The following is a 27,357-nucleotide window of genomic DNA, read 5'->3' as shown; positions in this document are numbered from 1 at the left end:
AAAAAAAAAAAAAAAAAGAATAAGAATAAAGGCTTTGAATCTATTCTTGCAATTTGGTCACTGACAAAGGCTCACTGGGTGACATTTAAGGACAGTGCTGTGACATTTCCCACTTGTTTGGTACACCTAAGACTAAACTGCTCTCATTACACACTGGTTAGTAGTGGTGGGAAGTTAAGAGGAAATCATTTGTGGTGTCAACAGTAATCTGGTGGAGGTGCAAGTATCACAAAGTTTGACACTTCTGGCAAAGAAATTAATCCAAAACAAAGACACCAGTAGGGGAATGGAAGAGGAGTGATCCCCCACTCACCCTCTCCTAAAAACCCACCACGGTTCCTCAAACCCTCCCCACCCTTTCAGAAAAGGATGTTAGCTCTATGAAGTTAAAAACATGAGCAGAGAGGGTTTTACAGAAGAGGGGGAGGGGTGAAATAAAAAGAGGAAAGGGAGGAGAAAGGGAAGACGAGGCATCATCCTCACTGCAGCATGAGCTGTTTGAGATTGTCATGCAAGATGGTGTCCTTAACATCGCGGAAGACGAGCCTAATGTTCTCTGTGTTGATGGCCGTGGTGAAGTGGTGGTAGAGCGGCTTCTGCTGCTGTTCCCTCCGCTTGCTGCTGAAACACTTCACCAGAAAATCCTTCACATCCTGCAGGTTGTGAGGGTCGCCCGTGTACTCAGGGAAGTAGTCCTTGATGGCCACCGTCTTCACTTTCTCCTCCAGCAAGTCTGTCTTGTTGAGGAAGAGGATAATGGAGACGTTGGAAAAGACGCGGTTGTTGACTATGGTTTCGAAGATGTTGAGCGACTCCATCAGCCTGTTGGTCTGCCGGTCCTCCATCAGCACCTGGTCAAACTCACTAGACGAGACGAGGAAGAGGATGGAGGTGACACTGTCAAAGCACTCGAACCACCGCCGCCGCTCAGAGCGCTGGCCGCCCACATCCACCATCTGGAAGGGCACATTCCTAATCTCAAAGTCGTACTCATGGATGCCCTTGGTGGGCTTTCTTGCCAGGAGGATGTCCTGGTGTGTGGGGAGATAATCCTGTAGCAAAAGAAAACATCACATGTTAACATGCATGTTTTGTGTTGTGTAAAAGGCTGCTAAGAGTGCTTGATTCAGACATTAACTAGCTAATGCACATAAAAGAAAGAAAAAAAAAAAAAGTTCCATAAAATAAAAAACAGAAAAGTATTATCACCACCTACTGCCTTCAGTTTTAGTTTTCTGTGTAGACTTCAATATATGAATACCATAACTTCGATATATGAATGCTGGATACCGGTGAAGCAAAAGTCTATCACCAAAGGAAGTACCACAATACACCCCCCCATCCCCAGTGCATGTGGTGTAATAGCTGAGCTCCAAAAATAGTATATTGCCCCTAAAACGGGAAACAAGCTCTGCCTGACTATCATTTGCCTTTAATGGTGCACTAGAAAAGAGGAAAAGGAACGTATGATCCAACAAGCTGCTGTTATCAGCTCATTATTCTTATTTGTGGCTATTGGGTTTCAACGGGCAAACGTTTTCTGTGGCATTTTACCATGGTATCAGTCAGATATCATCCAAAGCACATTATTTCACAATTTTAGACACGCTGGTTTATTAACTTGATGCTCAAGATAGATAAGAAAATAAAGTCCAGTGCTAAAGCACTTTGAATTTCACCTCCCATGTGGAGCAGATGAAAACACATGTTTTTGACGTGTATAAAAAAAAAATAAAATAAAGCTAAAAATTATTATTGATTTTGATATCAAATGGCACTGGTATAGACACTTAAATTCCACTTTTTGCAGCTCCAGTGTTAAATCTGCAGCTTGCTAGAAAAAATTAAAAAGCAAGAGCGCTGTCTGGAAGCATTCCCAGACAAACAGGGAAAGCCAAAAGTTGTGGACAAGCCTGTTTGCAAGAAGTGCTTCTAAAGTTCTTGTTATCCAAGCGAGCAGCAGGACAGGTTTAGCAAAGCATTTTAAACAACATCACTCCGAATAATACGTGGAGTTTCGAGAGCGGAGTAAAGTTGTTCAACCGTAATCTGAATATTTTAATTGCCTTAGTATTTTCTAAGTTATTTAACTATAAGAATAGCTGTGCCTTCGCTTCTCTCCACTTTTTAACGATTATTTAATTGCACAACACTATATTTTTCACTTTTGTGGCATTTTTTTTGGGGTCAAAAACATGAAACTTCAATTCCTTTATTTATTAGTTCATTCATTTGTTCAAAAATAGTGATTAACCATAGTGGGTGGTGGAGCTTCCTTCTGCCAGAAATGAGTCACTGAAAAGGAAACCCAGACCAGCACTGGCCTGAGGTCAGCTCACACCACCTATACCTCTTTTTATTTATTCCTTACCCCTGCACCACTGGCAGAGGAAATACGGGGGGTGATAAATGTAGATGTAGACCACATCTACATATAAAGGGGGTGCTTTCGGCTACTTAGGCCTTGTGAGGGGTGCTGGACTCCAAATAGTCAGTGCTTAAAAACACACCCAAAGAGGCTTTAAAAAAAAAAAAAAAAAAAAAAAGGTTTCAGTAGCTTGAAGTGGCCATTTCCTCCCTCTGTGCTCTGCAAGCAGCAGTGAGCTGTGAGCTCTTCCTGTTTATAGGACACTTGTGTAAGACGGGCAGGGCTGAGGTCTGAACAGAGGGAACGGTGCACCAAATAAAGAAATAAATAAATAAAAAGGGGAGACTGAGTCTAAAGACTCTGCCACCCACTGACAGAACCCATTGCTGTAGGACAATCAGGGCTACGTCTTACTTTTAGAGTGAGCAACCGTCAGCAACTTTAACCACAAACATCCTTTCAGAACAAAGGCAAAAAAGTTCAAGATGTGCCCTCAGTTCAAGATGTCTTTGCAATGCTGGTGACATATTCCAGTCAAGTGAAACATTTTTCACAGAGATTAGGCAATTTTATGATATATGTTGAACTATCTGAGGTCAGAAGTAATCAGTTTGGTTACTTTGGGTACCGGAGTGTAATGAAACACCAGCAGAGCCAACTGGAAATGTGGCGTGCTGGAGCTTGGCCCAGATTCACACACTGGTCATGCCGGGCTCCCGCATCATAACATGAGTGCATCTGTACGGATAGCTGAGGAATGTCTTCCCAGCTGCCATGTCTGGTGGTTATGACATTCACACATTCCATTGATCACTGGAACTAAAACTATACATTTGTGCTCAGTTTCACATCCAATCACCTAGCAATTGCAATTCTTTGCACGTTTTCAAGCCATGACTATCAGTGGAGCAACTTTTTTATAGGAGGGGTGGGAAATTATTTTAATGTTACATAATCTCACAGTGAAATTTGTATAATAGGGGACCTTTAACAATAATCAGCTCTGATTGACTAAATATTAATTAATTGCATTACTTGTTTAACAGAAGGTAAAAAATGTTTAAAGCAACTGGAAGCAATAATGGACTAGACCTGATGAGGCAATTTGTGTATTCAATTTGTTGGCACTCTTGTTCTTTTACTGCATTAAGCACCTTGTAATGAAACTAGTGGTGGGCCATCAACATGAGACTCTTATTGGGCGATAAAAAAAAAAAAAAAAAAAAATGTCGTTAATCTATTCACAAAGTTGGGTTGGGAGCTGGGTCTATATTACGCAAGCTATTGTGCCGGAGTTAAATGGTTACACTAGCTTTATAAGTATATTTCTTCTTTCTTGTGTCTTATTTTCTTATTTCCTAAAGACTTTTATTTTGTTGGACACATGGCGTGAGCTGTGAGAGGTGCGTGGGGTTTGTGTGCAAAAAGTTATTTCTTTCATTTTAATTTATGTACATATTAGGAATATTTTGCATGTGTGTTATTTTGTGAATATTTTTTTTAGGTTCTTTTAATACGGTATATTGTAGAGAGAGGTGCAGAAAGACGCGATGTGTGACGCGATGTTCTGACGCGATGTTCTGACGCGACCTTGCTTTTTGTACAGAATACACTTTGCACAGAAAATCTCTTGGGTGTCAGCTCATCATCACCAATTATCATAGTAGAACAGCTCTCTCAAGCAGTTTGTGATGCATTTTGGAAACAGGAGATGAGCCCCTGGTCTAATGCGCCACCTGGCTTGAGAAACCCGTTCTCAAAGACTTACTTTTAGTCATTATTTGGGTAGCACACATATTCTGAATGCCTTCGGCAGAATTCAAATGAGCCATTTTAATATAGATTAATCTAAAATCTAGATTAATTCCAAGATTACAGTGAGATTAATCTAGATTAAGAAAATTAATTTATGCCCACCTCTAAATGAAACAACCGTCTACCGTAAATATAGGAAGGCCTTTATCAGAAAAATGAGGTCAGACTGCGCTGCTTCATCTTGCTTGGGTGCGTGTGTGCATTTTTAGGGGTGACACAGAAGCAGAGGGGCAATGTGCTTTCTGCAGTAACACTGACACCATATGACAGTTTCAGTTCCCTCTGTTGGTCCACGTAAGCCAGGCAGCAGCCCCGCCACACCCACCCACTCTCGCTGCGCCAAACTGTCACCAAGAGACAGACTCCTCTTCTCCTTTTACCAGCAGACGCATAAACTGAATTTAAGATGGCAAAGCCTGTGAAACCAGAGGGTGACTACGGGACACCTGAACAAGCAGTGTGTGGTGCATGGAAACAAAAAAAAAAAAGGGGGGGGGGGAACTCACCGGCATTCCAAGTTTTTCCAAGTTGTCCAGAAAATATTTCACCGATTCACCCTGAAAGAGAATGGACGAATTCAGCTCACAGGAAATAGCTAAATACTGTCCAGATTTAAAATGTTGACAGGCAGCGATGCTTGTAACATGAGTGTTTCAAGCACATCCATATAAAATCAATCAACTCACATTCTCAAGACTAGGACCATTATTATAATCTTAGGAACACCACAAGGACTCTGCTAAAACATTTAGGATGCACATTTAATTAAGTGTTTTTGGAATACTGTTCTACAGGTAGTTTTATTTAAATGGTTAACAATACATGCATATCAAGACCTACAATTAATGAGAATTGGATAAAAGATTCAGTCATGACAAAAGGTGTGAAAATGACAAAGTTGTGAAAATGCTGAGTCAATGTTTTTTTAGATTTTTGTTTTCTGTGGTGTATTAAAGTATATTTACTAATAAGCTTAAGCATTTTATAAGTTTCAAAGGCTTTTCTTTTATTGATAATTACAGCAAGTTTATGCAAAGAGTCAATATTTGCAGTGTTGCCCCCCCAAGACCTCTGCAATTTGCCTCAGAATGCTGGGCCAAAACCTGACTGATGGCAACCTATTCCTTCATAATTGTGGCTTGGAGTTTGTCAGAATTTGTGGGTTTTTGTTTGTCCACCTCCCTCTTGAGGATTGACCACAAGTTCTCAATTGGATTAAGATGGGGGGAGTTTCCTGGCCATGGACCCAACATTTCAGTGTTTGGTTATCAGTTCTCACTTTGGCTTTATGGCACGGTGCTCCAACATGCTGGAAAAGGCATTTTTCTTCACCCAACTGTTCTTTGATGGTTGCGAGAAGTTGCTGTTTTGGTACCATTCTTTATTCATGGCGGTGTTCTCAGCATAGCGCACGGTGACAACAAAATGTGTCCTCTGCTTTTAACCATCACCCTTAGTGAGCAGTGGGCAGCCATGACAGGCGCCCGGGGTGCAGTGTGTGGGGACGGTAATTTGCTCTGTGGCACCTTGGACAGTCATTTGCTTGGACCGGGATTCGAACAAGAAACCTTCTGATTTTTTTTTTTTAACTCTGGCTTACGCTGTATGTGCACCCAGGTGAGCATTTCAATTAGTGCAAAGACAGATGAGGAAGTGAAACTTATGCCGGCTTCTGCCGATTAGTTAAGGCTGAGGTGTGGGGGGAAAAAAAACGGACAAAAAATGATGTTAAAAATATCTAAAAGACTAAGCATGATTGTACAGTCATGATGGTCTAGATCCGCCACCACAGGCTTTCAAAAAGCTGTACTTGTGGGGCTCGGTGTAGACCTCACACGATCAGTTTTAATATTTTTCAATATTATTTTTTTAGACCATATTGCCTGGAAGCCTCATCCTAGTGACCCTTTGAAAGAGGTCCACATGTGAATGATTTTCAGATGGGAGACAGTTGATTGTCCCTCGCCAATTTCTTTCATATCGGTGGTCCCCTAAGACTGTATCTGAAGTCTCTTTCTGAAACAGAGGAGAGAGGCCAATAGAATTTTTTGCGAATGCCCCCTCAATTATGCCACTGACGAGACGGAATTTGTTATACATAGAATCACCGAGCAACTGCAATGCTTTGCATGGGTGTGGTGCCAATATAACTAGAACTGTGATGTCTGTTGACTGCTTTAAAAGCAAACGGACAGAGGGGTGGGGAGGGGGGATTACTCCTGGCTTTCTTTTTAAACCGGTTTTGAAGTTGAACTTTATTGTCATTTCAGCTGTTAATGCAAATCCTGAAGCATAGTAGATGCAAAATTACCAAAGACTCCTCATACACTATGTAACTTATGAGTCATGGAAACAGGCCATGTTGGACCATGTGTACACCAATATCCCCACTCATTTGTCACAAAAAAATAAATAAAAATGTAATGTCACTTCCTTATACAACTGTTCTCGTTTAGGTGTCGTGAAAATAAAAATGTCCCCAAGCTTTAACACTGGCTGTAACGTTTTGCGTGCTCTGGAAAGCGGGCGTAGGCAGTAGAAGTGGTGTCACGTCCCAGACTGGCGACCTGAGAGACGCAAACCTCACACCCATTTCCTTCCCCTCTGTGCTTCCCCCAGCATAGATCACAGTAGGTCCCAGAATGCATCTGGCCTCTGACCGTGGGTGGAAAGGTGAGAGCATTGAAAATTATAGCAAATCCAGATTCAGGGCTCTGAGGAGAATTACTATAACCGTAGTGAAGATCATTGTATATGATAATGTAATATTGTTGTGATGAGTCTCCACTGCACAGACCAAAATCTCTTTCCAATAAAACAGTGGTTGCTTTTTTCATGCTTTCTGCAACAAAAAAAGAAAGAAGAAAAAGACAGGTAGAATACACAAGGTGCTGATGGATGACCTCTGTCATTCATACCAATTCTCCTTTTATCAGTTCTCCATGGAAAACAAAGGGCTACATCCCCCAACACGAATGAAAAAAAAAAAAAGGGTTGCTATAGAAAATAATAGGCTGAAAGTGAGAGAACCAGGAGGCCTAGGTGTGTGTGTGTGTGTGTGTGTGTGTGTGTGTGTGGGGGGGGGGGGGGGGGGGGGGGGGGGGGGGGTGCTTAAAGTGAAAAACTTCCTCTGTAGGTTGCCAATTTTGGTTTCATTTTATGAGTGCCCATCCGGTGAGTCTTTTCATTGAGGAGACAGACTCAGACAGAAGGAATGGAACAAACAATTACATAAAATCTTAAAAAGGTACCAGGAGAAAAAATGAAAATGAAACCAAAAAATTAAGAAGCTAATTTGAAGCTACTTGTCTGTCTGGTGTCAAAAGCACCGATAATTTCTAGTGTCTGCAGGGACCAGCTTTAAAAGTGATTTCATTCAATAAAGGATCTTTAAACTAAACATCCATATCAGGACGTTAGTAACTATGTAGTGCATTTTCCACAATGGTAAAATTCCTTTTTTAGTTTTAACTCCACACTGCATTGTAACAAAAACACTGAATCAACAAGACAGTAAAATCTTACTGTGGGCAAGCTACATTGTATTAAACTTCTGGTCTCTCTGCAATTTTTACTCCTATTATAATGCTGCCTTCATAATGTAATTACTAGAAAGAGGCAAATGAATGGTCATGACAAAGGAAATGTTGCACATAATATGGCATACTAACTGAGACATACCATAAACAAGAGTTTCGTAAATGTAACTATCCACCAAGCCGCCACCGCCAAAGCGCCATCCCTACACACTGCTCCCCTCACATTACTATGATTGTATTAAGTTATGTTATAGTGGTGAAACCTCACAGTGGTTAGTTCAGTCAGGTGGATAACACTACACAAAAGAATTGACACAAAGAATGCCTACCACAACGAGTTTACACACATTAAAATCATGTATGCAGCACATACTAGACCAGGGCTCTCCAGCCCCGGAGAACGCATTTTTCATAGTTTTACCCCTGATCCACTACTGATTCAAATAAGTTGAAAAAGGCAGACAGGTTGAATCAATAGACAAATACTATTCTGAAGATCCTTGGACACCTAATAAAAGGTGGTGACTGAATAGTTATTGTGAAACAATGTGGACCATGTGGGTAAAGTTTATAAGGAGGTAGCAGTGAAAAGACAGTGGTTTCATGCTGTACCTGTTTCTCTGTAAATAATATTACCATTGGAAGCACAGCCTGAGGCATCTCACCTACAAAATGTCAGCCAACCTGATTAACCTGTTGGAGAAGCCATGACGTAATGTTTGATTGTAAACTGATGCATAAACACAGAAGGTGAAGTGATCTTAAAAACTTTATGACACGCCATATTACATAACCATAGTTAGAAAAATGCACTCAATCACATTTATTTACTTATTTCACATTTACATGTATCACAGCTGTGATGCTAAAAGCACTTGAAATTCTTTAATGACTTGCACAATCAATTGAATCAGTTAGTTACCAAAGTTATCACATGTATACAGATAAAAAAAAAATTTGTGAATAAAATGAAAGCATAATTCGGACCCAAGTCAGGGCTATTTGCTTTAATCGCTGCTCAACATTCCTTCACGGATAATTCCTAGCCTCTCCCAGATCCTGATAATCTCAGTCTTGGGGGGGGGGGGGGGGACGACAATGGCCCATTTCTTACTGCTAGAAATATCGTTTTGCAAAATCAGCCAGACACTCATTCCACCATTTTTTGGTAATGCCATGTTGAAGGTCACTAGTGCAACACCGACTAGATAAGGCAGGTGACAATATTATTGATTTATGGTGCTCAGGGAAAGAGGCCTGAATCTTATAAATATGCATGCATCAGGAATAGTTTAATTACAAAAGCAGAAGCCTCCAGATTTTAACTACGCAAATTAATCAAGTATGTGTACCACAAGCTCTCTCTCTCTCTCTCTCTCTCTCTCTCTCATATATATATATATATATGTGTGTGTGTGTGTGTTTTACCTTCTGTAGATTTGTTGTGTGTGCTGTGCGCACACACACACACACAACAAATCTACAGAAGGTAAAACTTGTGTAAGCAGAACAAAAATAATTATAATTACTGTTTCATCTCATTTTCCCCACACAGATGTACTACAGAATAAAACTGTAGTGACGAATGTTCAGACAACAAAGTGTAGGAACTTCCAACAAAGATATTAACCTCTGTGTTTAACAAGACTCTCTAGCTCGGCCTTGTTCGTTTCTCTTGAAGGCTTTGATTAGCTGAGCTGGGTGTAAACCAGAACAAAGGTCATGGGTTCAAGTCCCAAACAGAGCACATCTGCAGCCCATATAATGTACTCTCTGCACTACATAACGGCAGTGTGGGCTAAAAAATAAATAATGTAGAGAAAGTCTCAAGCAGTTCAGAGGATAAAGAGATGACCAGGAGAAATGTAATGCTGTGGATTAGGATTATCCCTTCTTGGGAAATAGAGGATTGGAAGACTGCGGGGAGAACGAACACACACACACACACACACACACACACACACACACACACACACACACACACACACACACACACACACAGAGAAAAACCTCCAGGAACCAGTTGTGTTTTGCAGTGGCGATAGCCGCATACCAGGACGCGCAGAAGCTTGGAAGCTGTATGGGGAGAGGGGTTGTGAAAGCAGAAAGCCAGGCGTGTGTGTTTTTTTGTGCTCATGCACGTGGCTGGTGGATTACTGGATACAAAAGTGTTTTTGTTTTGTTCTCTTTTCATACAGCGCACTCTGTCCACCAGTTCAGCAGAGCATGGTGTGGGTTTTCGTGGCTGAGGGAGCCTTTTTTTTGTGCGTCTAGTTTATTTGTGTGGCTTAAGGTGAACGTGTTCACGCCCGTGCGGGCTGTCAGGTGACTGTGAAGCTAATGTGTTATCAATGTGTTGGATCGCCACTTAGTGCAGAGGCAACGGCACGAAACGAAACAGCGAGAATGAGGACGGTGGCTGCAGCCGCTGTTCGGCATGCTTTCTGCTCGCAGCAACCACACCTCCGCAGGTCGCCAACAGTACAGCGCAGGTCTGACCGCTGTTTAAGTTCTCACTAAAAACCAACATTAAATCAAACTGTTTAAATGAAAATACATTGGCCATATATAGAGTCTAATCAATAGAGATCCCAGTTAGGACAAAGTTCGTAATTTAGATGCAAACAGATGTTATTTCTGACATGATGCTTGCAGTATATATTTTGAACAAACATAACAGACACACTGAGCTATTTCTTTGTTGGCCAGTTGTGCTGCCTTGAAATGAGGAAGCAGGAGAGAGGCAGGAAGTGAGAGCTCTTGGAGAAGTCCACTGTGTGCAGAACTTTCCAGCAATTTGGTCACTCTATGATGAGTTGTGTGGGGAAAATAAAATATAGAATAAAAACCGGAATTGGATTTGCATATATAAACTGCCCTGTCTTCAGAAGCCTTGGGAGGGGTTCTTTTTTTAAAGAAACAAATATGAGGGCAATGAAGCCACGTACACGAACAATATTATTAGGGCCTTCTGAGGAAAACTTGCGCTTCAACAATCTCAGATCCCCTAACATATTTGACTGTTGGGGTAAGTATATTTTCACTATAGCTATCCTTTTTGCACAAAACCCAACTTGACAATAATGGAGAATAATCTCAAACCAGAAAATAGTGAACGTTGTAGGCTTTTGTGGCATAACTCTGAAAAAAGCTGCGGGCATGAGAGGTGCCGTCTGAACGTGGTTCTGGAGAGCAGCTATTCTTTTTAATAACCATTCCCTGACTTCAACACACTCCCTCATTTGGATTCAGTGTTCTGTTTTATTTGCCATTATGTTTTTTTGTTCATTTATGCATTTCTTGATGAGGAATGTGTTTTTTAACCCTTTTTACAGGGGGGAGAAATAATGGAGAGCACAGCTCATAAACTCATACGTTTGTGTGTATTTATACATATGAGAGCGAGACAAAGCTATATATACACATACACTTGGGCTCTGCAAATAAGTTCATTTTTGTTTTTTTTCTTCAAGCCTCAACTGTTGACTGTACATATTGTGGAATATAATGACCATAGCAAAGGCAATGCAACAGGAAGTTGTACAAAAAGTCTTAACACATTTCAAAGCAATGGTCAACATAGAATATTTATTTTGGAAATCAACCAAAATTTCCAACAACCAAATAAACCACAAGTCCGTAGTAGTAGCATAATGTTTGATGCCACAGAGAACTGTTTTTATTGGCTCGTTGACCTTGCCATGCGATTTGGGCATTTCGACTCTGTTAAAATAGGCGCAGCTAGGTACAGTACCACATATTGGGAATCGAGGACTTTAATCATGTCTGAAAAGCCACATCTCTCCACAGTTTCAAAAGGCAACATGCCCTTGTACAGCAATACTGTAATAGCACTAGTAATTTCGGTCCACCGCTGACTCTTTTTCTCATATGGTGTGCCTTTAGAGAATTTGTTCTGCTGACCAAATGTATTAATTTTTTAATACCACTTGCTCAGAGACTGACTTGCATTTGAGGAAGGCACATTCTTTTGTTTTCCTCCTATTAGACGATGCGTTTAGATAGGGTGACCGGACGTCCTCTTCGTGAGACCTGGTAATTGCATCCGGCAGGGTATCCTACATGCCCACTCACACTAGTGGATTGGTTTGGCCTCTTGTGTGGTACTTCTACCACTAGCAACCCACACTAGTATCACAAACACAACCCAGAAATTCCTACGGTAGAGTAGTATCTAAATTTAAAATCTCTCCCATTGGCCATATATATGTGTGTGTGTGTGATATATATATATATATATATATGTGTGTGTGTGTGTGTGTGTGTGTGTGTGTGCCGCACAATCATAAAACTCACAAATATATAAAAGCGTGAGGGAAGTTTCATCACCCTGACTTCTAGTGAGGAGCAGACAGTGGGCCAGAGCAGGAGACGCGAGGCTTGCAGCTGTAAGCTCAGGGACATGAGTGATGTGGTTTACATATTCTCTGATATAAACAGCAGCCTGCTGGGCCAACCCCACCCTGGCCTTCAGCCTGCTCAGACACCAATTCCATAGAACCTCAGAGTTATAAGCTGCTTTGTGATTTATTCCTCTTCGGTTGTGACAAGTTTTATGAAAACTTATTAAAAGTGGGCTAAAGCAGGAGGGGAAATTTTGCAAATGAGACTTTCATTTTAAGGCTACAACAAAAAGATTAATTCAGGGAAAAAGCAGACTAAGCATCACCGTGGCCACAGAACAATTTCACTGACAATCACTTTGTTGCAATTAGACAAACTCACCAACTGGAACTCGCGTCTGCGGTCGTAAGCATTCTGGATTCCGCTGTCAGCCCACAGAGCCTTGATGGCGGGCATGTACTGCAGGAAGATCTTAGTGTCTACCTGGCCCTGGGTCATCATGGCTGAACGAGTGTCAAAGGCCATCATCGTTTCACCGTGCATTTGGTTGGACGGGTCGCCCCATGGGATGTGCAGCTTCTCTCTGGCGTCGACCAAGACGCGCACTCCTACCGGAGGAGAGAAGAAAAAAAAAAACGCTGTAGTAAACATTTCACATTTACAGATTGGACAGGCGGACAGCCTTGTGTTCACATAAAAATCCTTTAAATCGTGATGAGGAAAGGTAGCCCCCAAACTCTGCACTTGAGTAAAAACATTTTTATTATTTAACTCAAGGGTGATTGTCCGAAAGGGCAAAACAAAGAGCAGCAGGAGGCCCAGACAGGAGTCCACACCCCATGCATACAGCACAGCACCAGAGACTTGACTGTCTCCTGCTTCCATCGGTCACCCACTCACTCCAGAAAAGTGAAAGTGAAGTGATTGTCACACGTGATACACAGCAGCACAGCAAACAGTGCACACAGTGAAATTTGTCCTCTGCATTTAACCCATCACCCTGAGTGAGCAGTGGGCAGCCATGACAGGTGCCCGGGAAGCAGTGTGGGGGGACGGTGCTTTGCTCAGTGGCACCTCAGTGGCACCTTGGCAGATCGGGATTCGAACCAGCAACCTTCTGAGTACATGGCCGTTTCCTTAACCACTAGGCCACCACTGTGTCAAATGTGTGTGTGTGTGTGTGTGTGTGTGTGTGTGTGTGTATATATATATATATAGACACACACACACACACCACAACATATTGTGAAACGTTACATTTGTTAAATTATAGAAAAATAAAGATGCAGACAAACTTTTCCACTGAATTCCCTCCGGGCTGCACCCCTTTTCTGTGTAATGTTGTATTAATCAACATCCTTGAATCACAAAATTAGTACAGTAAACAGTTCCACCATTATTGTGCTGGAACAGAATCTACCACATTGTGACATTTTACGGTGGGCAGCATATTCATGACAGTGTTATATGTCACCCCCGATGATGATGATGATGATGAGTGTGGTCACATGTAGGGCCTTATGATTTCTGCGATGCGTATAATTCGCAGTTTTGGCTGATGCAGCCCACTGGACGTTTTTCTGTTGTGGCGAGATTTTCACACATACCAACATCGGGCTGAATGAATTAAAGAAAAAAAATCAAATTGCAATTTGACAGAAATCACGAATTAATTTACGATTACTCATAATATTATGTGTATTAAAAACTGTAGCATAACTATTCATTGAAATGTGAAATGCACTGTAACTAGCATACCGCAAGCTGAATGAGTGTCCTTGCTCATGTTTAAGTGGGTGTGGCTTTAACATAAGACACATCTGATTGGTGAGCATGACTATCTGAGAGGGACATCAGCACAATGCGATTGGACACAGGGAGTGGCACGTGAGCCCGGCAGGCTACCGACATTTTTGCACCGAACACAAAATGCGTTGTGCTTTGCTCTGAAACCCATTCATTTCTTTTGCTTGCGTGGTGCAATCTGTACCACTTGCCCGATTGGTTCCGTGCATTCAAGGACATGTGCAGTGGTTTGGGTTTAGTTGAAATGGGTGGGCTTCAGTCACGTGGTTATGATGACACGCAATTTCTGGCGTAGTGCAGGAAGTGAAAATGAAGAATACTTATTTGGAGGAAAGCGTTGCATATGTTGGATGCAACTCGTGTCTCATGAAGATGAGTGGGGTTGTTGAACTTTGACTGCTCTATGCCGTGAAATTTTCAATACAAGCAAAGCATTGTAACAGCCAGATGCTCTTGGTTTTGGTCTGCCTCTTCGAAACACACACACAAAGCTGGAATAGAGGAAGCTGATATCAGCTCCAGTGAGATACACCACCACATTATCATCTTACCAGGAGTTTAGAAAACCACGCCTGTTTTTTTGCTTTGAGGGGAAAGGTAAATCTCGCGGACTTTGAAATCCCTGAACTTTGTTTGCTCTGCTGCACGCCCCTTCGGACAGAGCATCGTCTGCACATGCGCTTCCCATTCGGCCGGTCCCATTCCCCCCATCGCAACGGCGCTGCAGCTGCCTCTCTTCTGCCTGCATCCCCAACGCTGCATCCTCTGGCTCGCTGACTGTCTCCAGCAAACCAAGCATGTTTCCGCGAGCGTATGAAATTAACCGATGGAACAGAGTATGGGGTTGCAAAATTGTGTTTATCAAAATCACTATTACGATATATCGGTCAGCCAAATCACCAATGAAAAGTAAACACATGGACAGCTATGGCAAAAAGGTTCGCTGGAACACCGATGTCCTCAAAAGAAATGTCAGAACTCAACTGTTATTTCTAATTTTAGAGCTGAACGATACCAAATTTATATTATGAATTGGAGGGGGGGAAAAACTTTTTGCCAGCACACGATAGAGCAAGCCAACAAACTCTTGATCAGGCAAACAAATCAGCTGATGCCCAACATGGTTTTATTAACATGGTTCCAGTTCATTATGCAAGTTTTTATGTTGATTTTAAATGTGAAGAACTTTTATTTTACAAATGGAAGAACGTGAATTATTGTGAAATGATTCTTTGCGTGAATTTTTTCGCCCGCTGATTTCATCGAGCCCTACACATGGTAAAGCGGTGCAACAAGCCCTCTCTCCCGTCACCAGAAGAAAGACCAATACGTTTTAACCCCCTCCCCACATACATTCCAGAATACAAACAGACAAACTGGTTTTCCGACTGTCGAACTTCTGTCCCCCCTCCTTTTCACACACCGCATGAAATTAGACATGCTTGTCCACAAACTGAGCCCTGACTGGACATCACATTGCTAACGCAGCCTGCTTGCATTGAATGAGAAGTGAAGAAACGTTTGCAGTGGGTGGTTTTTCGGAGTGTCACTCGATACCACACACACACACAAGTAATACTTCTGGCCGCAATCTAAGAGCTTTTCCAAACAGAGCTTGCTGATCTACCTCAGAGAGACATCCTGTGAGCACAGCCCCATAACCGTGCTTCGACCCAAAGTTGCAGGACACGGATAAACACACACACAAACACAGCATTTCAGATGAAGCAGAGACTACAGGTTCTCAGTCATGCAACTGCAGCGTTCTAGCTGTGAAGATAAGTCTGTGCTTGCCCAACTGGCATGCACCTTTGGAGCAAAACACTAAACCGGGTCATGGGGGGTCTAAGTCAATGGTGCTTGGACAAAGGGGGGGGTCAGACAGCGCTGTACAAGGCCCAGAGGGTGGGGCAAGTGATAAAAGAGTGACAAGAACCAGCCCTATTGACCACAAGATTGACTGGAAGATCAATAGCTGTGGTCCATAGGCTCCATTAGCATAGAGGGGAAGATAATATAATTTAAGCTGTGGCCTGTGGACGAAATGCAAACTACAACCCTTTCACTCCTTCCTGGACAGGGTGTTGACAATTACTGTAAGTGTTGCAACGTCAAAGGATAATTATTTCTTTTTCCATTTGCTGATCAAATTATAAAGAACATCACAAGTATGCGTTACTAGACATTTTTATAATCAATCACAGATAATCACCACTCTTTACACAGTTCTCAGATTGAATATAGAACTGATTAATTGTATAACTTAGTGATGAATGAACTATGTGCCAGGTATTGAGCTAATGATGCTGAGGTTACACTATTTATTTGCTTCCAAGTTTAGTTAAGTGAAGGAGCACTGGTCCCCAACCAGTTTGAAACTCAAAGAAGAGTTGCCATGGTTACAGGATTTTTGGAGGTTGCCTCTGCTTCCTGATTCTACCACAGCCTCTTGTGTGTTCAGATAATCAGATTGCACCTATTTTAGAAAATGATGCAAGCATCTGTTCGCCAAACTGCCTGAATACTTAAATCTACAAGCAGAGAACTGTGTGTGTGTGTGTGTGTGTGTGTGTGTGTGTGTGTGTGAGCAAGAGAGAAAGAGCTGGCTGATGGATACATGAAGGTTTGGACAGATACAAATGGACACTGAGCACTTGTGCTGACTTCACCATGAGGTCACCATGATAGCTCATACAGATCAGGCTGATGTAAGACACGCTTGAGAAGCTCTCAAGTCTACTGGCCACCCATTACAAAAACAAATGAATAAAAAGCCGGAAAGGAAAGTTCAGAATGAGTTCCATAGATCTGTGTAATGCTATAGAACCTCTTACACATACCATCTTATTAATTTGTAGAACAGAGCAGACAATCTGAATGTGAAAACCGTCATAATTAAGTTTGCATCCTGCAGCATTCAAACTTAATGCATAATAACTAAAACTTACTTGCCAAATTAATCCCAAATAAATCAACAGTCACTATCTCTAGCATGAACTTAAATAACCAACAATGGATTCAACCTTCCAGTATCTTGATTTGTGACATTTAGGATAGCAGATTATAGTATTAACAATATATTTGACTGTTGACCAGCATTTGTTATGGAATTAGTTTTTTCCTGTAATTTCTGATAGAGAAATATTGAAAATGTAATATTGTAAACATGTTGGGCATTTGACCATGCTGAAGAGCTCAAACTAACATAGCTGTATGAATCCAGGGAATCAATGAGCACTCATTTACTATTCACTTCCGAGACCCCAAGGACAGAGAAGACTATTTCAAATATTTTGCCCCAGTGAGTTCAAAGGGGAGCCTGTCGGTAGTCCTGTTCTGAATAGGGGTTATTAGATGAGGAAATATGGCAGCAAATATGACTGCAAAAAGGGAAGGCGCTTAAACAATCCCCAGACTGAGATGTGAAGGATATGCAACAAATACTAACTTAAGTGAAGTGATTGTCATTGTGATTCACACAGTGACACAACGAAATGTACTCTGTATTTAACCATCACCCTTGGTGAGCAGTGGGCAGCCATGACAGGCGCGACAGTACTTTGCTCAGTGGCACCTTGGCGAATCAACCTTCTGATTCCTTAAGTTCTAGGCCACCACTGCCCCATAAATGCACGTTATCAGAATGTATTCAATGTAATAAATTTAGTTACTTACTCCGTTAATCATCAATGAAAGGTCAATTTCTTCAACTCTATAGCATTACATAGCAAATCTATAGCATTATTCACATTTCAAAGAACAGAGGATTTATAGGTTGTAAAACCATTCTTCAAGCAACAATAAGATAAGAAGTCTGAAACGGACCAGGAGAACCTTATACATAAAACGACCACTGCTTTCCAAATTCTCATGATCGATTATGGCTGTCTCAATTTAGAATTTCATACTTAGATATTTAAAAAATGTATAATATGAATTTCTTTTCCCCCACTGCTTTTCAAGTACTAATTCCATTCAACAATAATTTATGTAACATTTGTTTACGGTGTGAAACACCAGCTATGTCGAATTTAGGCAACAAGTCTCACTACAATCTGCTCCGCTCTCTTTCCCCAGAGAAAGCATCTGCGCTGCTCTCATCAGCACCTGGATCTGGTTTTATCACAGTTTTGCAGACAAAGTGACTGACTTATTTGGATGTTTATCATTATCTGAAATTTACGTGACTGAGAGAAATCAAATCTATAAGTGCGTGCAGGGTATGAAAACGTGGTGATGCAATGATGCATGAACCTTAGCAGAGGACAGGATGTGCCCTGTGACCTAAGCCCTGTGACCTCTCCTGCATGGGCATGGAGAACATCTGCATTGTGCTCAACTCTCCCTGCTCCTTCCTGATCAACACCAGACCTGGACGAGATGCTGACGTCTCCAAGTCCTCCACCTCTGCTCCTTCTCAAACCACAAACACGCACAATTAAAAAAGGGACGCGCTGTTTACTATTGCATAAAAGTGATGTCTGCATCATCCATGTCTAAGAATTTTGGAAGATATGGAGGGCACTATATAAAAAAAAACATAAAACATATAAAAACATATTTAAATATCATATTAAAACTCAGATCTAGTGATTTTAACTAAAGGGTTCCTGTTCGAGGCCTGCATAGGAAGGACCGTGAAGAAAACGCCTTTAAAGTGAGAAGAGAGACACTGAAGGGGGTCACATCCCCACGCCAACATAACAGACCATGTGCCTTTCAGTATTACGTACTGATGTGGCCGCATAAAGTCGACACAAAACCACCATCCCTTTCACTACCCAGCTATCAGAATTCCCCAAACACGCTGCTCCAAAGACACAAGGAGAGAAGAAGGACTCGACGAACTACAGCAACTTTTCCACACACACGCGAACAAAACCGTGCTGTTCGACGCGGTACGTTGCGTGGCTGCCGTAAGCGGGGCAGCTGGCCCACAAAACAAGGCTGCATTCACTCCCAGCTTACAGCAGGGCACGTCCCCGACGTCGTCCCCAAAGCTTCTTTTCCAGCCACCGAACTGTAACAATTACGCAAGTAGTTAAAAAAAAAAAAAAAAAACGTGGTAAAAACTGGGCTTGAAAGTGGCGCCAAAACCCCGCGCTGTTTTATGCCAGGGACGCTATATTGTTCCGTGCGAGGTACGTATATACGGAATATGTACTAGTTGTGCTGCTTGGTAGCATGAGCCGCTAGCCGCCCGACACAGCTAGCATTTTTTTGCACTCAACTAGCGTAAACCAACAAAGCGTTTAAAACGGCCGAACGGCGAGTCGAAAAGGAAACGTGCCGATTAGCGTTCAGTCGGGAAACGAGCGTGAAAAAGTTTTTGCGTGTGCTTTGTCGGGGGTGGGGTGGTGGTTGTGGGGGAAGTGGGGGCTGGTCGCCGCGCTAAAACGCTCCCGCTGACGGGCGTTTCTGCCGGATGCCTGAGCTCGACGCGCCGCAACTTTCGGCCCGGCCTTTAAACTACAGCGACCCGACACACTGGCGTCCGATAAACGCAGCTCGAAAAGTGCCCCGTGCGACGGTGTTACGTTTATTTTAAAAAACGATTTCAAAAGCTTTCAGAAGCACCTTTTATGACGTTACTGTAGATCGTGGCCCGGAACTCCTCTTTAGACCTCTGGTCGAAGTCCTGCCCGTGAATGATGCGCATCTGCTTGAGAAAAGTGGACTTGCCGCTCTCCCCGGCCCCGAGCAGCAGAATCTTCACCAGTCGCTTCACGTACGTCCGGTCTCGGTTCAGACATTTGTCTATTTCCTTCGACTTCCTCAGCTGCTCGGCCTCGCCGTTGTTGAGCACGCAGTGGGGGAAACAAACGGTAAGCAAGGAGCGGGACGGCAGGAAGTCCGCCATCTTTGAGAGAAGAGCTTCATCGATGCTGCGCCAGGGAGGGTTTGTGCGCGCGCCCGTGCGCGGCTGGACGAAGAGGGCGGGGCTGCGAGGGCGCGCGCGGAAGGCGCTCGCGAACGTCTTTGGGCGGGTCCGCGTTGCCAGGTGTGAGGAAATGGCGCCGTCGCGCCAGCGGTCGAGTTCGTTTCCTTTCACTCGGCCGTCAGCATATAATCAATTGGCGTGATCCTGTCACCTCACAACATTGTGTGTAAATTAAGAAGCGTGTCGAACCTTTCGCTTTGATTCTGCCATTGATTCGTCATTGTTAGGGTTTCGTCCCGCAAACCTGGCAACATTACTTAGGTCAAATCAACTGGGTTCTGCTTTTTTCCCCAAACAATGTTGACGTGTTTCATCATTTTAAAATGTTTAATGATCTCAGAAATTCCTGATGTTCTTAACAATTGTTGATGTTTGTCAAATTGCCCTAGATGCAGCACAAGGTCGATGCACAAATAAACAATAATGTCATCCTTGATTTGTCAAGAAATGCACAGTATGTAATCAGACACATCAGTGAAAACGAACTCTGCTGTACCAGTATGGCTGCTGTGAAAAAGAACTCCTTCTTCTGGGATATCAGGCAGCAGTGCCGGAGCTGCGCTCTGATTGGTGGACAGATTGGCCCTCTCACATCTCCCGAGTCTCCAGGCTCCTTCTGTTGACCTGTGTGCGTTCTGGCAGCCACCAAATAACGACTAGGTTTTTCCTTCCTTACAATTATAGATTCAGATTTATCTCTGTTACACTTTAGTAAACTGCAGACATGACGATAAGGTCAAACCGAGATCATGGACAGCATTATCGGCCACGAATGTTCTGTTTGAAAAAGGTAAGCTGTTACTGAACTACACTTCTAGAACTGCATTTCTGTAAGGAGCTGCATTAAACAAACTGTTAAATGAATAGCTAATAAATGTACCTTTAAAAGTGCTTATAGTTAGCCACTGAATACAAAGACAATCAGTAGCAATGTACAATATAATTCATCCTTATTTCATGTGTCTTGGTAACACTTTTAAATCACCGTGATCTAGAGCATTTAACACAATTCAACTGTAACCATTCTAACTGTACCTACAATCTGCTAATAGTATTGTAAAACTACGGGTGGCATGCTCTTTTAATTTGGACTTGGCATCTTTGAGTGAATTCAAAAGCAAGAATGTGGCTTCTAAGCCAATTAAATTGGCATCAGACAAGCTTTGACAACCTGTGTTGTTTTTCACTGAGACCATTAGCATAATGCAAGTACTAAGAAAATCCAAATCAGCAGCCATTGGATAAAGTCCCAATTTCAGAGCATCACTGCATTTGGGCAATTTTTCTAAATATGTGGACAGACGACCATTCTCTTTTATTTATTCAAATGCAAAACGTTATCCCCAAAATAAAGAGGTGAATGTGTAATGTGTTATATTTTTCATGAAGATTGCATCAATGCCCATATTGTGCTCTGCAGCATGCTGTCAGGGAATTAAATATCAATGTTGTCCTAATTGGTTGAAATGCAATTTCAAGGAAATTGAGCAATTTCCTTCAAGATTAATAAAGTTTTCTGATTCTTGATTCTGATGTGAGTCTCAAATCAGTTGCAGGAATTAGTGGTCGGAATGCAAGACCCTAAAAATGGGGTGAAGGGGTCAGAACAGAAATTGAACATCACAGTAATTCCACATGTGATGACAGGTAATATTTACATTCATATAAACTTCAAGATCTTACACTATACAGTTTGTTAAGGGCATTCTAAATATAAGTAATAAAGAATACACAAGTTAGACAGTATCATTGAGTCATGTAATCATTGCATAAATGACTAAATTGGTCTCTACATGGCCCAGTCCAAAAGAGCAACAGAAGGTGTCTGCTGGTAGTCCCCTGGTAATCAGCTAACACATGAGGCTATATAAGGCAGCCGTCAATTGGATGAGAACTGTACCCTCCGTTGTGCTCCAGTGTTGACCTTTAAGCTCCATTAAGATTGTAGAAAAGATCAAGCACTGATCTTTTTAACTGAGAGCAAAACTCGTCTAAGCTAGATTTACACACTCCAGAGGCTATTCTGTGATGTCAGTTTGAAATTGCCACTAGATTTAAAGTTCCATATGGACATTCACTTGGTTTTTTGGCAAAGTAGTAAGAAAGGCTTAAATAAAACATTCTTGATTTTGCATGTTGTACATCCATGTGCTGTCTTAGTGCAAAGCCAAGCCTGGTGTTGGTCTCAGACGTCAACTATGTAGTATGTGGATCATTTATCAGTTTTAATGGTACACCAAGGATTGTTACAACTTATTTTGTTTACTTTTATTACTTTGATACTTTGTATCATATAGCAGCATAACAGTGCTTTTTGCAGGTCAAGACATTGCCAGCTGGATTGCCAATTTCTTTAAAATGGATGCTGATGGTAAGATTGACAGCCATGATCATTTAGTTAGTCACTCTGCTGTATTTGCTTTGTGGAATGGGGCTACACTGAATTTTTGGTTTGCTTTATTTGTTAGAGGCCCTGGCTATGGGCACAATGATGGTGGCATTTGGGTACATTTATCCTCTACAGAATCACAGGAAACTTGTCCTCAAGGCAGATGACAGTTTCTATCGTTTCCAGGTAATATGAACCACAAATCAGGCACCTTAATGTTGTCGTCTTGATTAATACATTGGAAACTGTTCTTTTATTTTTGCAGACCCCATATTTCTGGCCTGTACAGAAATGGCTGGCTGAAGATATTGACTACGGTTGGTACGCTTTAAATACCTTACCAGGTTTCAGTTTCTAATAATAGCGCATGAGCTGCATCACAAGCCAGAAAATCTTGTTTATCAGTACAGTGCTTTTTAAGGAAATGTCTTACTCTTTTTTTTCTTCTCATCAAAGCCATTTACTTGGCCAAAAGAAACATTCGCAAAAAGGGCATCCTAGAGCCATATGAACAGGTTAGATGACACTTTATGATTTCTAGGGACTACTAGGAACAGTAAATTTGAACACAAAATGGTCACTTTCTCCCCCCACAGGAGCACTACAACAATTTTAATAAATGGCTGAACCACAAATGGGATTTTATTGTGTTGCAAGCCCAGGAGCAGTACAGGTCAGTTGCTGCCCCAAAATGTTTGTTGATGTTCTATTTGAAATTACACAGTGCTGTTTGTCAGACCCCAATTTTACAATGTAATAAGTGAACAACAAACACTGGCACATTTATCCACATATGAAAGTGATTGTTGCTGTGAAACATGTAAAAATGTAAATGTAAATGTGAAACAGCACACGGTGCACACAACACAATGTGTCCTCTGCGTTTAACCCATCATCATGAGGACGGTTCTTTATCAAGGTGCACCTCAGTGGCACCTTGGCGGTTCGGGATTTGAATCAGCAACCTTACGATTACGGGTCCGCTTCTTTACCTACTAGGCCACTGCTGCCCCATACATATATCTCCTCCTTCCGTTGGCTGCTCCTGTTAGGGGTTGACACAGCGGATCAGCTGGTCTGGTTGTCCGTGCAATTGACATCACATGACAAAAGTTTTACAGTTTAAAGCACCCTAAATGTCTCAGGGAAGGCTTTCAGGGGAGCCAAGTACCCCTGAACTTCCCTGTGATTTGAACTATGTGTGCTGTTTTGGGACTTTAACAGTATACATGCAGATCACGTGAACTTAATGCCATTTAACAAAAACTGATCACTTTATTATCACTAAAGCGTTACATACTTCTGGTAATGGTCACTTTGCATGGAATGTCTCTCACTTTGTTTTACTGTATGCACTGTGTGGCAGGGCAGGGAAGGAGAGGAAAAAGGCTGACCGTGTGGTTTTTGACTGTCAAGAGAGAGCGTACTGGATAGTAAACCGACCCCCAGTGAGTGATGTAATGCTACATATAGAATGCTGAGTATCATAAAATGTTTTTGCTATGCAGCATTTAGACCTTTATTGTGTTCGCCATTGCTCTGGTCATGTCATCACAGAGCACTCATTGCAGTGTTAGTGATATATATAACTTTTATTTCTTTTGATCTTTAGCCACGAACGCATAGTGCTATGGACCACGGCTTGAGCCGCCTCATTGATCCCAATTCTGAAGAGGTAACAGGTGAGTAGTGCAGCACGCTCTTACTGGTGCAGCAGTGTTACCATAAATTCCAGTATAGCATAGCGAGAGGGATTGTTTCAAATGCCAAATGTCTGGTTGATGTCGTGGGGGTTGGGAAAGTATTATTCTGCTTATACTGGCAAAAGAGGATTCATGACCTCTGGCTCCCCCTGGTTCATCCACCTATCCCTATTGCACCTTTCTCAGTTCAGCTGAGGCCTGTGGGACCTGACACAATAAGACTTGCCTGATCAAATACTTTATTGATTTAAAAAAAAATTATACTAATTTCTAGTTATTATTTGCTATGAATTAATCATAATTACATGCAACAACTTGTACAGTAAACAAAATGATATTACATTAATGATATTTATTTATTCTAGCATGTTAAATATTTAATTAATTAACACGTTGATGATATTTTTTTGTATTGTGTTGTCTTACTTCCTGAAAATAGAAAGGGCTTTTGATGTTTCATATGTTGTGTGACTGTAAGTGTGTTTTTCCCTCCACAGATTCTCTGGCACCTTCTTCTGCAGACGAAAACTCGCTACACTTGTGTGCATTATGCATACATCAGTATGCAATCACGTAGTTTCCATTGCAATGTGATTAGAACTGTAGTTGCAATATCCTTCTACATTGCATTTCCTTGTTAGTGTTTAGTTTGCTTCTGGTGTACAGAAAGCAATAGCATTGTTTTAGTTCATTATTTTGCTACATAAACAGATCAGCTGACAGTGCATATTATTCATTTTCAGGAACAAACATATGATCAATATAGAAGAATTGTAAGTAGTCAAAATATTGTTTTTATTTACATTACTGTATTACCAGGATCAATAAAGTTTACTCAACACATCCTGCTCTGTGTTTATAGAATATATTCCTGGAGCAGGCAATTATGAGGGCAAAGGTCAAGTCTTCAGTATCACTGGGAGCGTAAGTACACCTACGTAACTCCATTTAATTATTATAGTGGTAGCAGTAAATCTGCTACACTTTTTTTATTGAAAACAATTAGCAGTAGGTGGTAAAAATATCATGTTACGCAATCTTTAATCCCTGAAAAGAATATTCATTGTCATAATCAAGACAATATTCATGAGTAGATAAAGTTTTCATTTCTGCTGAGAATGTACCCTAATATGTAACTGATGTCTCTGTTTTACAGCTTTGTCAAATACATAACAACATTTAAGAACCACGATCCGTTCCTGTCACCCTGCCTTCCCAGCAACCCCTGGCAGACCGATGACTCCACATACTGGGACATAAACACACGAAGGTAAGCTCAACAGCAACGGTCATGTCACCTGTGACCTTGCGGTTGGCTTGAAGAATGTTTGTTTTTGTCCGACAGTGTGGAAATCCCAACAAAAATGCGTGTGGAGCGCTGGTCCTTCAGCTTTTTTGAGTTGCTTAATGACCCGCGTGGCCGTGCTGATTTCAAGGTGTTCTTGAAGAAGGAGTTTAGTGGTATGTGCATCTGGCTGGGCGTGTCAGGGTTTTGAAATTCGGCGTGAGACCTTCCCCTGCTAACTATGCTGTGACTGATCATAGGTGAAAATTTGGCCTTCTGGGAGGCTGCTGAGGAAATGAAGTGGGGTGCTGCAGATTCCATGAAGGAGAAAGCTGAAACCACGTTCAAGTAAGATTTAGATTAGAGCTGCTACAAGATGGAATTCACATATTATGTAACCAGAAAAACTTACTGGACATGACACTGGGGCAGCATTCACATAAAGAAATTGGAATTCTCATTCATATTAAAATTACACAGAAGACAACAGTTTATGGTATCCACACTCTTTCTATGCAATCAGGACTTTCTTGGCCCCTGGAGCACCACGTTGGATCAACATTGATGGGAGAACCATGGGGCTTACAGTAAAAGGGCTCGAGCACCCGCACCGATATGTGCTGGATGCTGCACAGACCCACATTTTCATGCTTATGAAAAAGGTGATATATCAGAATATTGTGGGTAGTGAGTGAAGTCTGTGCTGTTTCATTGAACTTTAATTAATTGTGCTCAGCCACAAATAAACAACTTCTGTCTATCACAGGATACATTTTACCGTTACCTGAAGTCACCCGTGTATAAAGATATGCAGAAAAAGGCAATCAACCCTGAGCCACACAACTTCTCGTAAGGCAGCACTTTCTTTGCTCTATATTCCTACAGGCTACACTGTAGTACAATAGGTTTTATAGAACGGTTTAATAGAACTGTGTGTATAGTAGGTTATAGCCAATCAGTGCAAAATAACCACCACTGGCCTGTTATTACCTTGGGGGCATATGATTTTTATAATGGTGTGAAACAGCCAGTCAAGACACTGCTTCATTTCACTGTTCCCACCCACAGTGAAGCCCAGCTGGAGCAGAATGCCAGGAACCGGAAGCCTGGCATCGACCCCATCATCATATGGCAACAGGAGCAGGAGGAGAAAGCCAAGGCGGCAGCAGCTGCTATGCCAGTGGATGTCAAGCAAATGATGAGCAAGTTGGACCGCAAGAAGTAAAGAGACCCGGGTCGGCCTCAGATATACAGGAAAGGACACATGTCAACGCTCAGTTGGTGGAGTAAATATTGTCAATAAGAGACCATTAAAGTAATTATTTATGTATTGAAGTAGCTAGGTCATCCCATGTCCCAAGTGAAGTAATAATTCAGATAATTGAGAAATACAGCACTGCGCAAAAGGCCTAGGCCATCAAAGAAAATCTTTATATATAATATTTGAAGCAGAAAGATTTTTTGAGACACAAAAGAAGACACAATTCATGTTAGATGTGGACATGTTAAGCTAAGTACAGAATAGTATTCCAAATACAATTAGTGCAGTTTTGTCTCCAAAACAAAAAATATAAATGATTAATTTGCAAAGGCAAAATTCTCTTGACAATATATTCCTCCGTACATAATGGTTATAAATGTTTTTATTCATGCTACCAGGACAGCATTTGGTATGTTTTTGAACATCGGAATGTAATGTTATGAAACAAATGTTCACTAATACCTCAATATTTCACTTCATGTTTGTGTCTCTCTGCCAGTCACTTTGTCACCTGTCACTAGGGGCACTGGGGCAGTGGTGGCCTAGCAGTAAAGGAAGCGGCCCTGTAATCAGAAGGTTGCCGGTTCGAATCCCGATCCGCCAAGGTGCCACTGAGGTGCCACTGAGCAAAGCACCGTCCCCACACACTGCTCCCCGGGTGCCTGTCATGGCTGCCCACCCACTCAGGGTGATGGGTTAAATGCAGAGGGCAAATTTCACTGTGTGCATCGTGTGCTGTGCTGCTGTGTATGTGACAATCACTTCACTTTAAACTTTAGAGCAGATGTCTGATAATCCTGGCTTGATTGTTGTGTATGTGTAAAAATTTTGAACAATCCATGGTAATGTTATATACTATGTATATATAATAGTTGTTATATTATT

General features: G+C 41.8%; 2 protein-coding genes across 4 annotated transcripts; one reads left to right on the top strand and one right to left on the bottom strand.

Annotated features, from left to right (window-relative positions):
* Positions 1–38: 38 nt before the first annotated feature.
* Positions 39–19,753, bottom strand: gna13b (guanine nucleotide binding protein (G protein), alpha 13b). Its single transcript, XM_028985315.1, has 4 exons — positions 19,471–19,753; positions 12,469–12,695; positions 4,690–4,740; positions 39–1,052 (listed from the first exon to the last, which is right to left on the bottom strand). Exons 1-4 carry the CDS (start codon positions 19,751–19,753, stop codon positions 480–482), a joined length of 1,134 nt encoding a protein of 377 aa, XP_028841148.1. The 3' UTR covers positions 39–479.
* rgs9a (regulator of G protein signaling 9a) lies at positions 18,991–27,123 on the top strand. Of its 3 annotated transcripts, none has more exons than XM_028985314.1 (18): positions 18,991–19,034; positions 20,547–20,624; positions 21,385–21,481; positions 22,155–22,205; positions 22,303–22,409; positions 22,489–22,540; positions 22,680–22,738; positions 22,820–22,896; positions 23,590–23,671; positions 23,836–23,898; positions 24,670–24,699; positions 24,789–24,850; positions 25,083–25,196; positions 25,272–25,387; positions 25,472–25,559; positions 25,735–25,873; positions 25,978–26,060; positions 26,280–27,123. In XM_028985314.1, the coding sequence occupies exons 2-18, from the start codon at positions 20,559–20,561 to the stop codon at positions 26,434–26,436; spliced, it is 1,443 nt and encodes a 480-aa protein (XP_028841147.1). In that variant the 5' UTR covers positions 18,991–19,034; positions 20,547–20,558; the 3' UTR covers positions 26,437–27,123. The 3 variants fall into 3 exon arrangements, with proteins under 3 accessions (XP_028841147.1, XP_028841145.1, XP_028841144.1); XM_028985312.1 differs by lacking the exon at positions 18,991–19,034 and adding an exon at positions 20,267–20,462; XM_028985311.1 differs by lacking the exon at positions 18,991–19,034 and having other exon boundaries at positions 20,269–20,624.
* The last annotated feature ends 234 nt before the right edge of the window (positions 27,124–27,357 follow it).

This window comes from Denticeps clupeoides, chromosome 7 (assembly GCF_900700375.1).
Source record: "Denticeps clupeoides chromosome 7, fDenClu1.1, whole genome shotgun sequence".
NCBI classification, from domain to species: domain Eukaryota; kingdom Metazoa; phylum Chordata; class Actinopteri; order Clupeiformes; family Denticipitidae; genus Denticeps; species Denticeps clupeoides.
The sequence above is the reverse complement of the archived record's forward strand: the minus strand, read 5'-3'. Positions and strand labels throughout refer to the sequence as shown.